The 14,965-nt window shown below is 41.4% G+C and overlaps 1 protein-coding gene across 1 annotated transcript in view; it reads right to left on the bottom strand.

Moving 5' to 3' along the window:
* Positions 1-14,965, bottom strand: part of LOC309548213 (keratin, type II cytoskeletal 80-like) — a gene marked incomplete at its 3' end in the record, with an annotated part of 72,670 nt that overhangs the window by 38,687 nt on the left and 19,018 nt on the right. Inside the window, exon 3 of the mRNA XM_082248167.1 lies at positions 4,575-4,635. Within this exon, the coding sequence (XP_082104293.1) occupies positions 4,575-4,635 (61 nt within the window). The remainder of the gene's footprint in view (positions 1-4,574; positions 4,636-14,965) is intronic.

Here is a 14,965-nt window from a genome sequence, read left to right as displayed (position 1 = left end):
GTCAGTATACATTCTGTGTACAGAACAGCTCCAGGTAGCCATATTGCATTGCAAATTCAGAAAATACAACAGCTGCAGATTGAAAGGTAATTTTTTAATAACATTCAAACACAACATGATTTGTGTCGCAACTGCATATGCTATATTGTTTTTTCTTTATTTGCTATTTTTTTCCCCCCACGAAAGTGGAGTTACCCTTTAAGCATTTTAGAGCTACAAGCTTCAAGCTGAAAATCCTTCAGGCATGAAGGGAGCCTTATGGGCCATACACACTATAAGATTTTCTGAAGACTTTTTCCTTTAGATTTACCAAAACCATATAATACGAGGTCAAACCTAAACACTTTCAATTTGTATGCAATCTGGCAGGCCCTTGCACTACATAGAAAAGGTAAATCTGAAGGAAAAAGTCTTCAGAAAATCTTATAGTGTGTATGGCCCTTTAGGGCCCATGTGTACCGCTGTCTGTTCTACAGAAGCCGGTCTCACGACCACCTTTTGTCAAACGGGCATGCTGCAAAACCTGCATCTGACCTGTATCCGATCAGCGCTGGTGACCTGTGCCTGCAACTGCTGATCAGTGTGTTCTGGCAGACAGAACACAAAATCACAGTGGGGGAGAACATCGTTTGTGTTAGTATGCTGATCTTTCAATTCTTTTTTTCTGCAGCCCGCTGGGTTGAACAAAAAAAAACTTCTAGTGTGTACCAGGGAAAGAATGCACATACTTCTTTTGCTTAAACGATATTTGCTTATTCCGGAGTTCAGCTTTAAAACAGTTAATGTTTTAATATTTTTTATCATTTGAAAACAAAACCCACTAAATGCTTTGTCTTTTAGCATATCCTCATTTGAATTGAATGCAAATAATTGTTAGATAAACTTTGATTTTATTCAAAGTAAAACTTGTTACACATTATAATGTTCAATAGGATTTGCACTACAAACAGTAGTTAAATCTACTAGCCAGGTACCTCTATTGAGAATCCCTGTCCTCACTTCTTTCTACTAGAATTCTTAAAATGAGATTTTAGCACACTTATTGTAAATGTTAAACGTTTTTCCTGTTAAACCAAGATTTTGCCATGATCTGCCTAACATACAGTAAAGAATTGACACCCTTTCATACAAAGTGCACTTTTTCTTTTTTGCCCCCTACACCGATCTAACAGAACTCATCTATCCCATCTGCAGATGCATACTTACCAAGATCTGATGCCTGCAGTCTCTAGAGATTGTTTAAATCCCACACCACAAGTCTTCTGTCTCCAGCCTTTTGGCTAAGATCAAGTGTAGTATCTATTCTTATCAGTTTGAATGGAGTGAGAAAGCCGGTGCTGTCCTGAGCCGGTTAGTACTGCTCCCGGATGTAATTGGTAAGGAATGGTGATGGTGGCGGGAGGGCCTTTTTCTCCTGGGTTGAATCTGGCCTTGAAAAAGGCTTGTCCCCAGTTGAAGGCAGGCTCTCCCTAAGCTGTCAAGTTCTGATGCCTCCTGGTGGGGATGTGGCTGCACTGGTCTGGCCGAAGGCTGGGATCCGAAAGAAGCCCATGGTGTATGTGCCCCTGGGGTGGTAGCCCAGGGGTGCCTAAATTCTCACAGGTGGGGGAGCTCATCTTGAGTTTTTTATGGCACCTTGGTCACCTCACTTACACACTTTTTTCGCACCTGCCTCTAGGGATTGGCCTTTTGGCCAGGACCAGAGGAATTTTTAATCCCTGGTTGATGGGCATGTCAAGGTCTTGCACCTTGACACTAAGCACTTCCACACTTCCCCTTCCCCATTCTTGTGTTTGTGTGTTTTTTTTCTTTGTAGTTTGTCACTTTACTATCTCACGGGCTTTAAAAAAAAAAAAAAAAAGTCTTCTATCTCCTGGCTATGCCTGCACAGTTGGAGCTCTGTAAACTTATATGGGGCTCCTCTGCCTCCATCTTCCAGCCAGGAGATTCAGGGGGACAATGTAAACAATCCCTGGTGGCCACAGGCATCGGATCTTGGTAAGCATGCATGTTAGGTCAGCAGAGGTAAACAAAAAAAATAAGTGTATCTTGTAATAAATTTTGTTGCCAAAATCAAACAACCAACCAAAATGGTGGCTGCTTGCGTTATCATTAGGTGACCATCTGGGCTCCTGTGGAAGAATGACTGCATAGGAAGTACTTTCTGCTCTAAATGTTCCAGCATCCAATGCACCTGGTGAAATTCAGCCAAAAAAATAGCTAAAAGGCAAACAGAGGGGGATCCAATTGGTTCAAACTCAAAGATTGTTGAGCGTATAAATGCTGTTAAATACATATCTCCCACAAGGAGTGTGAGGGGTGCTGTAATGAAGGGCATGCCAAAAAATGAAATGGCCCCTGTGGATGAACGTCTGCGCACAGGCTAATACATGTTTCTTTTCGTGCTTACAGAAATTTGGCAATTGCTAATGTTAATGCGCATAAGCATACCAGTGCACACACCTGTGCGAGCACGCATACCCGTGCACACAGGTGCTCACGTGTGCTTGTGGCAGATGTTGGCGCCAAACTGCCTATTTAAACTGGGCCAGTGCTCGGAAGCCACCCCCGCCGGGAGAAGACAGTAATTATTGTTAGCGGCTATAACAGCCAATTGCAATAATCACATGTAAAATCCCGCAGGCTGGCTGTACCCAAGTTGATTGATAGATCAACTTGGGTACATTCCGCCTGTCCATGCATGGATCAAATCTCAGCCAGTTCCTTCTGAACTGTCTTATGGCTGGCTTTAGGTGAAAGGAAGAACAAGGGAAGGCAAATATTATCAGATTAAATTTAAGAATGAAATCCAAGTCCTGCCTAGGTTCAGCGCTATACAGTTTTTAAGCTGTATCCCTGTGACCCCTGATCTTTGATCCTGAACTTGCCTGACCTTTTGTTATTAACCCTTCTTCTGTCTGGTCTGCCCTTGGATTTTCTTTTTCTGCCATTGATTTCTGATTACCTCCATCACCTAATTTAGCCTGGACTTCTGACCAGGATTTTGCTCACTGGCTTTGCACCTCACTGCCTGCACAGTGCTGAGCGCTGCATGTTCCTGACCTTGTTTCTGGGCTGCATTGCTTATTTGTTACTGACTCAAACCTGTGCTGTACTTCTGTAAATCAAATAGCAGAGCTCCTGAGTTCCATTCACCAGATCTTGTACCTTGACACTTGTGGGAATTGTGCAAAAGGCCACCTTTGTCATCTCAGGGTCCTCATACAGGTACATGACACACTACAACATTCTTTGGGTCTAGTTATAACAATTGAATGAGTTTCAGCTCCGTTTATAGGGTTAAAAGATCTCTTGGGGACTTTTATTAAATGACTTGAGAAAACAAACTGGGAACAAAAGAACAGTTTGTGCCTGTTCCTCTCCATGTCCTTATAATTTGTATATTGGCTACTCTGCATAAAGGGTTTCTGGTACTCAGACAGCCCATATGCTAGCAGTGACCTGTTAATCAGGTTTTGCAGCTTTGTCTGGATTAATTCAATAATATTGCAATAATATTGGCAGTGTAATAAGATGACATATCTTTTAAACATTTTGTATGCCAGTGCAGACTGACAGCTTAGTAGCAATTTGTAGATTGCAGCTGTTTGGTGTTTGCTTTCTGCCGTTCCTGTTAGTAGCAGTAGTAGTACTTGTTCTTTACTCAAAGCGGTTTGGCTACACCTACATAGACTCCCCAGATATGTCAGATTTGGCCATTAATGTGGATGGTATAGTTTTATACTTGAGATTTTATCCTTTTAATTAATTTCCCCCTAGTTAAAGTTGGAAAAGGTAGCATGAGATATTGTCCAAAGCAACCAATCAGATGTAACTTTAGCAAGTAATCCTATACTTTTACTCTATTCAGAACATTTGCTATGATCAGCCCCCCTGACCTCAAGAAAGACATACAGTTCACCTTCTACTGTACTTCCTCCACCCTCTCATGGCACACAGCACAGAGACATTCATCCACTTATAAGACAATATTGCACAATGTAAAAACTACTTTGATACAGAGCTAAGACTAATGCCTCGTACACACGCATCGATAGTTGGCCATGAATTTTCGGCCAACGTCCGATCGGCCGATTATCGGCTTGTTAGTATGATGCTTCCGACAACCGACTGCGACTTTTCGGCCAAACAAAATCTGGTGTGCATGCTATAAAATTTTTGCTGGCCGTCACCAGAACGGCCGATTGTTCTTCAGTCAGTACAGATTTCGGCAGACAAAAATGTGATGAGCAAGACTGGGCATGCTCAGAGAAGAAAAAACACACGAAAAGTAAACCAGAACATGACATCACTTCTGCAGTTGGTTGTTGTTGGCCGACAAAATTTGTGTGCAGTCTAGAGCACATTTCAACCAACACAACAACACTGGACAAAAGACGGCCGATTGGTCGGCCAACAATCGGTGCGTGTGTACGAGGCATAAGACCCTAACAGGTTGTCCTGCACGGTATGTTTCAATGCTGATCTAATAAAATAAGTTTTGGATGAGCAGACAGGTACTGGATACTATTGTTATAACAAAACATTTATTAGATACATGACATCATTCTTACCTTCTTCAGTCCTACAAATGCATATTCCATGTCTGTGCGTATATTAAACTCATCTTCATACCTAGGTAAGACAGATGGAAAATATATTATGAGATATACAGGCTAGTTGCCCTATGGTGATATATTGGTGGACTAGGGATTAACTTGATTTTGGGCTATATAAAGTAGAATGTAAAACTGGCACACTTTCTGTTAAAAAGGTGTTGTAACTATTCCTGCTGGACCCTGATGAAAAAGTGAGAATGTCCTGGATAATGTAATGATATCAGCACCATGTCAGCTGTTATGGCTTGTTTTACTGCGAGGTTCTGCTGCAGCCTCTGCTCTGACACAACTGGCGTCCTTTAGTACATGGAGCATAATTGCTCTTAATCCTTTTATGAAGAGAGAACTGTTGATCATCGGACTTTTTAAACAGTTTGCAAAATTTTTGGTTGTCTATTTTTCTCTACTGTGCAGAAATGTAAAAATACCTCACTTGGTTTTTTATAGGATGCTTGCCCAACAATTTTACTTGATGTGCACTGAATAGTGGATGTATATTTTACATGAGAGGAGAATCGATATTCATTTGCATGCTGTGTGAAAGCTAGTTCTGCCAAATAGAACATTCAAAAGTCCTTTTGATGGGACCATTCATATCCAAGAACCTAAAATGGAATTATATTATTATTAGGCCATTATTGATTTAGTGACTCTTCTGCAAAAAAAGCATCCAAAGCAATGTTCTTCTGCGTGTACACTGAGCCATGCATGTGCAACTCAATATACATTCTTGATACGCATCAGTGTCGACATAAGCGAACTCTGTGCCATGTCCAACTGTTACTGCATCTAGGGACTGTCTATCAAGATGGCCGAAGATGCCAAACCCAGAAGAATACCAGGTGAAGATGGAAGTGTTAGCAACAGGGCTTATGTTGTTGGAAGAGGGAAGTATAGCAGAGGTTAGTTAACTATAATTTTTTGTTATCTTGTATGCTTTAAAAAAAAAAAACTCAAGGCAACCTTGAAGGGCAGGTTCTAGCCCCTCTACCAGCAGCCTGCCAAACTCTATGAGAGGCTGGCAGTTGCTGTTCCTGGACAGGGATGGATAGTGTACTGAGCAGTATGTACATTTGGAACAGTATGCACCCTGGGCTGATTACCTGGAATGCAGTTTGCCTGTCAGTGTGCATGGGGCTTTAAGGTGATTAGACAGTTACTTGTGAACCACTTAAACCCAGCAAACAACAAAGCTGGACCTACACTATTAGATATTTTATTTGAACACTCATATAGAAATTCTAAATCACAGATCATTCAATTTTGCCATCATTGAGTCAACTAAATTCAATTATTTTGTCCCTCGAACATGCATCTTACAATATGTATGATTTTTTCCAAAGAAAGACTTTGTCTGAGAAAATGTTTCCATTCTGCTCCTTTGATTTTCTTGTCATTATGGTCAAAAGCAATCATTGATTTAACCCCAATAATCATTAAAAAATTGAGCAAAGGTTTTGAATAAAAAAATTTTAACAAACTTTTATGAGTGTGTGGTTGGCTTTATAGTACCTATACATTTCCGGCTAGCTTGGGGAAGGTTCTCTGTCTATAGAAATCCCTGGAGACAAAGTTGGCTAACTATTTCCAGGCCATCAATCAAATGGACTGGGCTGAAAACACTGCTACCGTAAGCAGAAGAGCAGGTTTTCAATCTAACGGGGTACAGTAGCTGCATAAGCCCTTTATGTATAAGTGTCAGTACCTCTTGTAGACCATTAACAAACAATAGAATACTTAAAGTGATTGTAAAGTCTCGTGTTTTTTTTTTTTAAATAACAAACATGTTATAGTTACCTGCTCTGTGCAATTGGTTTTGCACAGGGCAGCTGGGATCCTCCTCTTCTCAGGCCCCTCTTCGCTGCTTCTGGCCCCTCCATCCTGTCGAGTGCCCCCACAGCAAGCAGCTTGCTATGGGGCATCCGAGCCGAGCTGCAGCTCTGTGTGTTCACTGTGTTCACAGACACAGAGCTGCCATCCGACTCGCCCCCTCTCTCTCCTGATTGGCAGCTGCGGGTGCCAATGGTGCCATGGCTGTGTCTCAGCCAATCAGGAGGGAGAGTCCTGGACGGCTGAGGGACTCGTGGACATCACTAGACAGAGATGGGGTTCAAGTAAGTATTAGGGGTGCTGGGGAGGCTGCCACACACAGAAGGCTTTTTATCTTAATGCATACAATGCATTCAAATAAAAAAACCTTCTGCCTTTACAACTCCTTTAATGCATACAATGCATTAAGATAAAAAATGTCTGTCTTTACATCTCCTTTAAGCCTCACACACACTGCTAGGTTGAACAATAAAAAAAACCTGGCAGCTCAGGTTGGAGCCGCTGTACTAACAATCCGTTGTTAGTACAGTAAACTCCCCTGCAGTGCCATTGTGTTCTGACAGGGGGAAAGCCACCCCCCTCCCCCCTGCCAGAACACTCTGGTCAGCACTCTCAGCCATTTTCTGAGAGCGCTGACCAGGAGCCAGCCAGCACGGCTTTTTTTGGTCATGGAACTTCAGGCCCAGCTGCCGTACACATGGGCTGATTGCTGGCCAGTTTGTTTTAAACCGGCTGATGACGCCTCACATTCAGCCCATATGTACTAGGCTTGATTTCTGGTTTTATGTGCACAGCATGGGAGCCTAGTGGTAGCAATGCTGCTTTGAAGCAAAGAAGTGAGCATTAAGTTTGAGTACATACCTATGTTGTTTTTTTTTCAGCTACTCCATGTTTCCATAGTCTAAAAAACATACTGGTTGGATTTGATGTGACTGTCTTCTAGCCAGAAGACAGCGTATGTATGTTTGTATGTAAAGAGCGTGTGTATGTTTCTCTTTGTATGACTGTAGCAGGGGTATTACTGGTTTCTACACTCTTAGACCTGATCCAACACAATTTTATCATTCAGCTGACATTACTCCAACGTTCCACCTGAAAAGGAAAGGATACAAATATCTACATGATTGTTTCTCAAGGTCATGCTTATGAGAATAGTTTTTCAAGATTTTACTGGTTTAGATTCATGATGGGCTAAATTCTGTGCAATAATAAAATTAAACTGAATCAGGTCCAAAAGCACAGCATTTGTATGCTTTCTATAGTATGCTGTTTTCATCTCTTTGAAATGAGATTTGGGCACCTAAGGGACCTCTTCACGAGTCAGAAAGCAGTCAAATAAATCCCATGTTCCATGCTAGTTAACTTACATAATATGCCATCTCCAGAAGCAGTGCCAATTGGCTAATTTCTCTATAAGGAAGCATGAATAGTTCTATGTTCATTCTAAAGCAAAGGTATCAGTGTGAGTAAAGCCCCGTACACACACGCAGATCGTCTTCATACAAACGTCGGCGGACGAAAGATCTGCCGATTGTATGCGTGTTAGTATGGTGCCTCCGACAGATGTCTGCACACAATCCGCGGACAAGAGTCTTTCTTGCAAACATGAAAATTTTTGTCTGCAGACACCAGAACGGACAATTGTTTGCCTGTCAGTACAGAAATCAGCCGACAGACCGCAGATTTGCAAGACTGGGCATGCTCAGAAAATAAAAAACACAGGGAAAGTTAACCATTACATGACATCACTTCTGCAGTCAGCTGAAGTCTGCAGACAAAATTCTTGTGCTGTCCTTGTGCTGTCTTTGCACTTTTCAACAGACACCGACATCCCGGGGAGAAAAGATGAACATTTGTATGACGACGATCTGCGTGTGTGTATGGGGCTTAACACAGCTGTTTATAAATACGTGATATGATTATGGCTATATGTTATTAATGGAAATTTAGATTTAATTCAGGACCTATTATTCATTTTAAAACCATCTCCTCCCAAAAATTTGGCATTTTCAGATAGGAGATTCACCAGTTAGAAGTTATATATAACTAATATACTGTGAATCACCTAAATAGGTATATTTATAACAGTAATAAATATTAACACACTTTCTAATTACGGGCAAGACTCACCCTAAACTCTGCAATTACACATATCAACAATTTACCTTGGAACAAAGCCAAAACCCTTCTTGCCTTCCTTACCAAGTTTCATCCAACAATCATCTACTAGGTATCAGAAGCACTAGGCCACATTACCTGTAAGTGTAATTTGTTGCTGTTGTTCATTAAAATGAGCTTCATATTGTTTATGGCTGATTTACTCATTTGTGTTAAAGCGGACACTCAGCAAATAATTAGTCATGCAGAAAACGTTTTAATCCTGAAATATTGGGGGAAGCGATGACACAGCAATACACAGGATAGTCTCATACAAAGAGTGAAGGCTGTAGACTCTTTGTTGGATGAAGCACTTCCTGGGTGTAACAGTCAGCCGTGCTCCTTTATTATCTGCTGGTCATTACTCAGCACTGTAACTCGGGTCTCTGTTTCACACATCTGCTCCGATCAAGAAAGATTATGTAGGCTGCTGGACTTGCTGCCTCTGCCTAATTAAAAAGGTTAACTTGTCTTACTTTGGGTCTGTCTGACATTTATCTGACCACTAATGCCATAGATTACTCCTGAAATTTGATTTAGACTATGTTTGTATTCATGTAAATTATATTTTACCACTCATCCAAGTGACTTTCTCAGTTCAACCCAATTTGGGAATATACTGAAGCATTTCTTGAGTATGGTTACATACAGCATGCCGAGGTGTGTCCTTAAACTGAACAAGCCAATTGGAAGCATTGTGAAACATCTTTAACATTACCAAGCAATTTACTACTAGCTTTAATATCTTATTGTGATAAATATCCAATGTATCCAGATATAGAGACCTTTTCAAATGATCTCTAAGCAGAACTGCAGCCCCTATGCTGTGCAAATTTTCTCCCATGCTTCATTAGGTGTGGTTAAAGCTGTAGAGAGGCTGATGGTGGAGGACACTGGTGGACGTCGTCACAAACATAAGCCTCGTACACACGATCAGATTATCGGACGATCTTTCGTCCATTTTTTGTTGCATGCTAGTCTGATGTGGAAAGTGAAGAGGTTACTTTCATACGAATTTTCCCGTACGACAGAATTCTACTTCAGAAGTGATGTCATGTGTTGGATTGTTTTGTATGTGTTCTTTCGTTTCTGAGCATGCCTAGTCTTGCTCTTACGATTTTTTTCTGATGAAAACTATACTAATTAAATGAAAATCGGATGTTGTGTTGACGTACGATAAAAATTTTAAAGCCTACACATCCAGTTTTTGTTGTCCGAAAATTCGTAATCGGCTTTCGAAAGCACTATAATAACAATCCGAAAAGCGGCAGATCGTTCGTCAGACAGAATTTAACTGCCGATTTTAGTATCGTGTGTACGGGCCTTAAGGTTTAGGGGCCAAAAAAGGACAGAATTAACTTTAGCATTCAGTATGTATTGAAACCAGGTGCTGAAAAATTTGAAAGCATAATTTTTAAGGAAACTATACATATGAAAAACAAACTCCATTTTTTTTCTTCATAGTGTTATATCTATACAAAATGTTAAAACCTGCATTTTTTTCTAGAAACTACTTTTAAAGAATTGTGTATTTTTCAAAAACAGATACTCTGGAGAATAAAAAAAGCAGCAATGCTATTGCAAGTTCCACACAATATTCGCACAGATGTTTATCTAATTCTTATTTTCAGGAAAATATTATTTGCTAAAATATTAAAGATAGAGTTATGTTAAGTAAATACGGTAGATACCAAAAATTAACCTTAAAATTTCGAACACCCATGAAATGACAAAAAAACAATGGCACCCAAATTCTCCATAGGTGAAGTTTTAAAGCCTGTACAGGTTATCAGTTTAGAGTTAAAGAGTAGCTCCACTTTTGTTGAGAAAAAAAACATTCCCCTCTGGGTGATCTATGTACATAACAAGGATTTTAACAAACTTCGTTGCAGATTCCTACTTTTTGTTATTCTGAAGAAATCCCTGTTTGTTCCTCTGTGCACAGTGAGTCTAATGGGAGTGGTTTCATGATTATCAATCAGCTGCTGCAGAATCAGGGCTTTACTGAGTAAAGTTGCAGGGTCTACATCCCTTTAGACGTTATTTCCTATTGGAAATATCTTACCAAAAATTTAATTTTTGTTGCAGGGGATGCCAAAAATCTGACTTGTACATCTTGTATCTAATGCCTTGTACACAAAATCAGATTATCAGACTAATTTTTGTCCGCTTTTTGTTGCATGCCAGTCTCATATTGAAAGTGAAGAGGTTACTTTCATACGAAAATTCTCGTATGACAGAATTCAACTTCAGAAGTGATGTCATGTGTTGAATTGTTTTGTATGTATTCTTTAGTTTCCAAGCATGCCTAGTCTTGCTCTTACGATGTTTTTTTGGGACAAAAACTGCACCAATTACAATGTTCACGTACGATAAAAATTTTTTAGCTTTCACATTCATTTTTTTGGTGTACGAAAATTCATAATTGGCTGCCGAAAGTACTAAACTAACGATCCGAAAATCGGCAGATCGTTCATTGGACAAAGTTTTACTTCTGATTTTCTTATAATGTGCATGGGCCTTTAGTGTAGACTTCTGGGAAAACCAGTGAGCCAATCACACAAGCAGGAAATTATGGGCCTGATTTATTAAAACTGGAGAGTGCAAAAACTGGTGCAGCTCTGCATAGAAACCAATCAGCTTCCAGGTTTTATTGTCAAAGCCTAAGCTGAAGCTAGAAGCTGATTGGGTACCATGCAGAGCTTCACCAGCTTTTGCACTCTCCAGTTTTAATAAATCAACTCCTATGTTTCTGGGGAGCGTTCTGTACACAGTCATTCTGTGTATAGAAAACCTCCAGGTCGCCATATTGCATTGCATTGTACAGAAACAGAGCTGCAGATTGAAAAGGAAAGGTCATTTTAATAACATTTAATTATAATATGACTTGTGTTGCAATTGTTTATGCTATATTTTTTTTATTTGCTATTTTTTTTCCCTATGAAAGTGGAGTTACCCTTTAACTATGAATTGTGACACTTGAATTATTGCTCTCATTCTAACATTTGCAGCAATACCTCACATGTGGGGGTATAGTTGATGTTTACATACACACACATGTGCTATGCACTGCACATTTGCAATGCAGTGTACGGGATGAAGGAGATGCTGCTTACATATGAATATTATTTTATTACAATTTAGCACTTTTTTTTCTTTATGTAACTTTATTGTTATCACAAGTGGGCTAACAAGCATGGGTTCTCTTTAAGGAGAAATCAAGAGTCTGTTAGACCCTCAATGTCTTCCTGGCCCTCCACTGCAGCTAATTGTGCACAGATTGTGCTTGATTAGCTGCTACCCCAGCTACAGTAGCCAGGCAATGAAAGCTCTGAACTCGGAAGTGATATAATGCCTGTCACTTTCTGGGTTCATTAGTTGCATAGGGGATCCATTCCCTGACCTCTTTTTTGCTCTCACAGTTTAAGCAATATACAGCAGTCCTGGGCTTCCTGGAGAAATGGGAGAGCCCAGGAACTTGGAACCACAATGGGCACCTTCAGAGCCCTGAGAAATTATCACTTTTTATCTGAAAGCCATTAGTTTGCTTTAACCTCTAGAATACCAACACATTTGTAGATGAGGGGTTAATTTATTGATGTGCCAAGTCCACACTGTAGATATAATACAGCTGGAGCATTATATCTGAAACACAAAACTCCTAGTTTTCAGATTCTGTATATATCAATGCATCTATACAGAGGCGTAACTCGAACCTTCAGGGCCCTGGTGCAAGAAACCATGAAGGGCCCCCCGGAGCCCTGGCAGGGGCCCTTTCCTTCAAGCCTGATCCTGCGGCCCTTTACTCTCGTTGCAGGGCCCTTTCACAAGTTCTGCAGTGGGCACCCTTCCTGCCATCCTGGGGCCTCCCCATGGTGGTGGAATGCCAGGGCCCGGTTGCAAGTGTGACCTTTGCGATCCTGGAAGTTCATCCACTGGTGTCTCTTTCACAAGTTCTGCAGTGGGCACCTTTCCTGCCATCTTGGTGCCTCCCCATGGTGGTGGAATGCCAGGGCCCGGTTGCAAGTGTGACCTTTGCGATCCTGGAAGTTCACCCACTGGTGTCAGTAGTTTTATTTTAATTGTATTATTTTTTATCATTTTTATTTTATTTTTTTTTACAATGTCACTGACTATGACTCTGTCCTTTCAGAAAAGGAATGAGCTGGTAAATTACATATTTACCGACCCCTTCCTCCTGGTTCTCTATTGTGACACATCCCCTGCAGCAGCCGGCAGGAGAGGGAAGGGAGCACAGTAGGGGGGAGGGATGGGGGGGGGGTCCAGGGGAGCACACAGGGGCCCAGAGACAGCAGAACACAAGTGAACTGGATAGGAGGAGTGGCGGGGGCAGCATACAGAGGAACCAATCTCCTCAATTTTTCTCCTGCAGCTACAGGAGGAAAAAGGAGGACAGGGATTTCTCTACATGCTGCCCCCGCCACCCCTCCTATCCAGGTGTACAGGGGAGCCACACAGGCCCCCTGGATCATGGGGCCCGGTTGCAATTGCAACCCCTGCAGTTACGCCCCTGCCTCTATAGTCAGACATGTTTTGCTTTTATGCGTCTTTATATATTAAAGAGTTTGTAGAGTCAGAAGGTTTTTTATCTTAATGCACTCTATGCATTAAGATAAAAAGCCTTCTGTGTGCAGCAGCCCCCCTCAGCCCCCCTTATACTTACCTGAGTCCGCTCTCTATCCAGTGATGTCAAGGAGTGCTTCAGCCATCTGGGACTTTTTCTCCTGGTTGGCTGAGATTCAGCAGTGGCACCATTGGCTCCCGCTGCTGTCAATCAAACTCAGTTAGCCAATCAAGAGAGAGAGGGGATGAGGCCGAACGGCAGCTCCGTGTCTGAATGGATACATGGAGCTGCAGCTCGACTCAGGTGCCCCCATAGCAAGTTGCTTACTGTGGGGGCACTCAATAGAAGGGAGGTGCCAGGAGCTCCAGCCAGGGACCCGAGAAGAGGAGGATCTAGGCTTCCCTGTGCAAAACCACTTCACAGAGGAGGGAAGTATAACGTGTTTGTTATTTTAATTTAAAAAAAAAATAGACTTTACAATCACTTTAAACCTATCTATGATATGTTTGTACCTGTTGCCATCTTTTCTAACCTTTATGTGTGGCTGCTTCATGCCGAGAGCAAAATTGTAGCAAAAGTTCTGACTGGAAGTGATCTCTCCATCCCCTACAGAAATTGTGTTTATTCGGATATGAAATGGATTAATCAGTACTGGGTAAACACTGCTGTGGTCTGTGGATAGAATTTCTTTGTGCGTCTGTGTGTTTTATGTATGTTTCAATAGAAAGTTGTGTGTGTATATGTCAAGAAAAGAATATATGATTAAATCTGTGAGGTAGACTTATCAATCACACAACAAAAAGTTTTCTATAGGATATAAATAAGCCTATAGTTTAAATGAATGTGACCCTTAAACCAATATTATTATGGTTTGGTTTCATTATAGAATAGCTGAACCTAAACCTTAATGCTGCAGACAACCTAATCTGATTGTTAGCCTGTATTCACACCTAAGCAGAGCCTATTTCTGGTGGTTTTAACAAGTTTTATGCAAACATTTTGCACATGTATCAAGCTTTAACCCCGGTTCACACTTGTGCGTGTGCGGGGTTTGCATGTAATGTTGGAGCGCACTGCTCCGACATTACATGCGATCGGCTGTGCAGTGCGAGTTTAGTACAGTTTGTATGGCTAAATTCGCACCGCACCCGCAGCAAACACGCACAGGGACCCTTTTTGGCAGCCGCATCAGGATCGGATCACACAGCGGTTCACACTTGTGCGATCCGATCCTGTGCGAACTGCACGATCGCACTGCGATATGCGATCAAACTGGGGGTGTCGTTAACATTACATTGACACCCCCAGCGTATCGCATATGGCAGTGTGAACTGCCGGGGGTGCGTGTGCGATGCGGGAACAGGCTGCGGATTCGCAGCCTTCCCGCATCACATAAATGTGAACCGAGGCTTAGGAGATTTTTTCTTGAGCTTGACAGGGGGAAGAATTCTCCAGGCACAGAAACATACTCAAAATGCATGAAAAAGAGCATGTAGCACATTTTTAGATGAGCTCCCATTGAAGTCTATGTGGCTGAAAATGCCTGATGATGTTTAAAAAAAAAATAGCACATCTATTTCAAATATACAGTGTATAAGTTTTGAAATGTGAACAAATGTACATTTTTGCCAGAACACCACAGATAAGCAGTTACATCCAATTCTTTATTAACCGTTTCTGGACCAGAAGGATTTGCCCCCTTAATGGCCAGGCCATTTTTTGCGATTCGGCACTGCGCTATTTTACCGGAAAATTGCACGGTCGTGCGACACTG

This window comes from Pelophylax lessonae, assembly GCF_965119305.1.
Source record: "Pelophylax lessonae genome assembly, chromosome: 2".
Lineage (NCBI taxonomy): Eukaryota > Metazoa > Chordata > Amphibia > Anura > Ranidae > Pelophylax > Pelophylax lessonae.
This window is presented reverse-complemented; position numbering and strand designations above follow the sequence as displayed.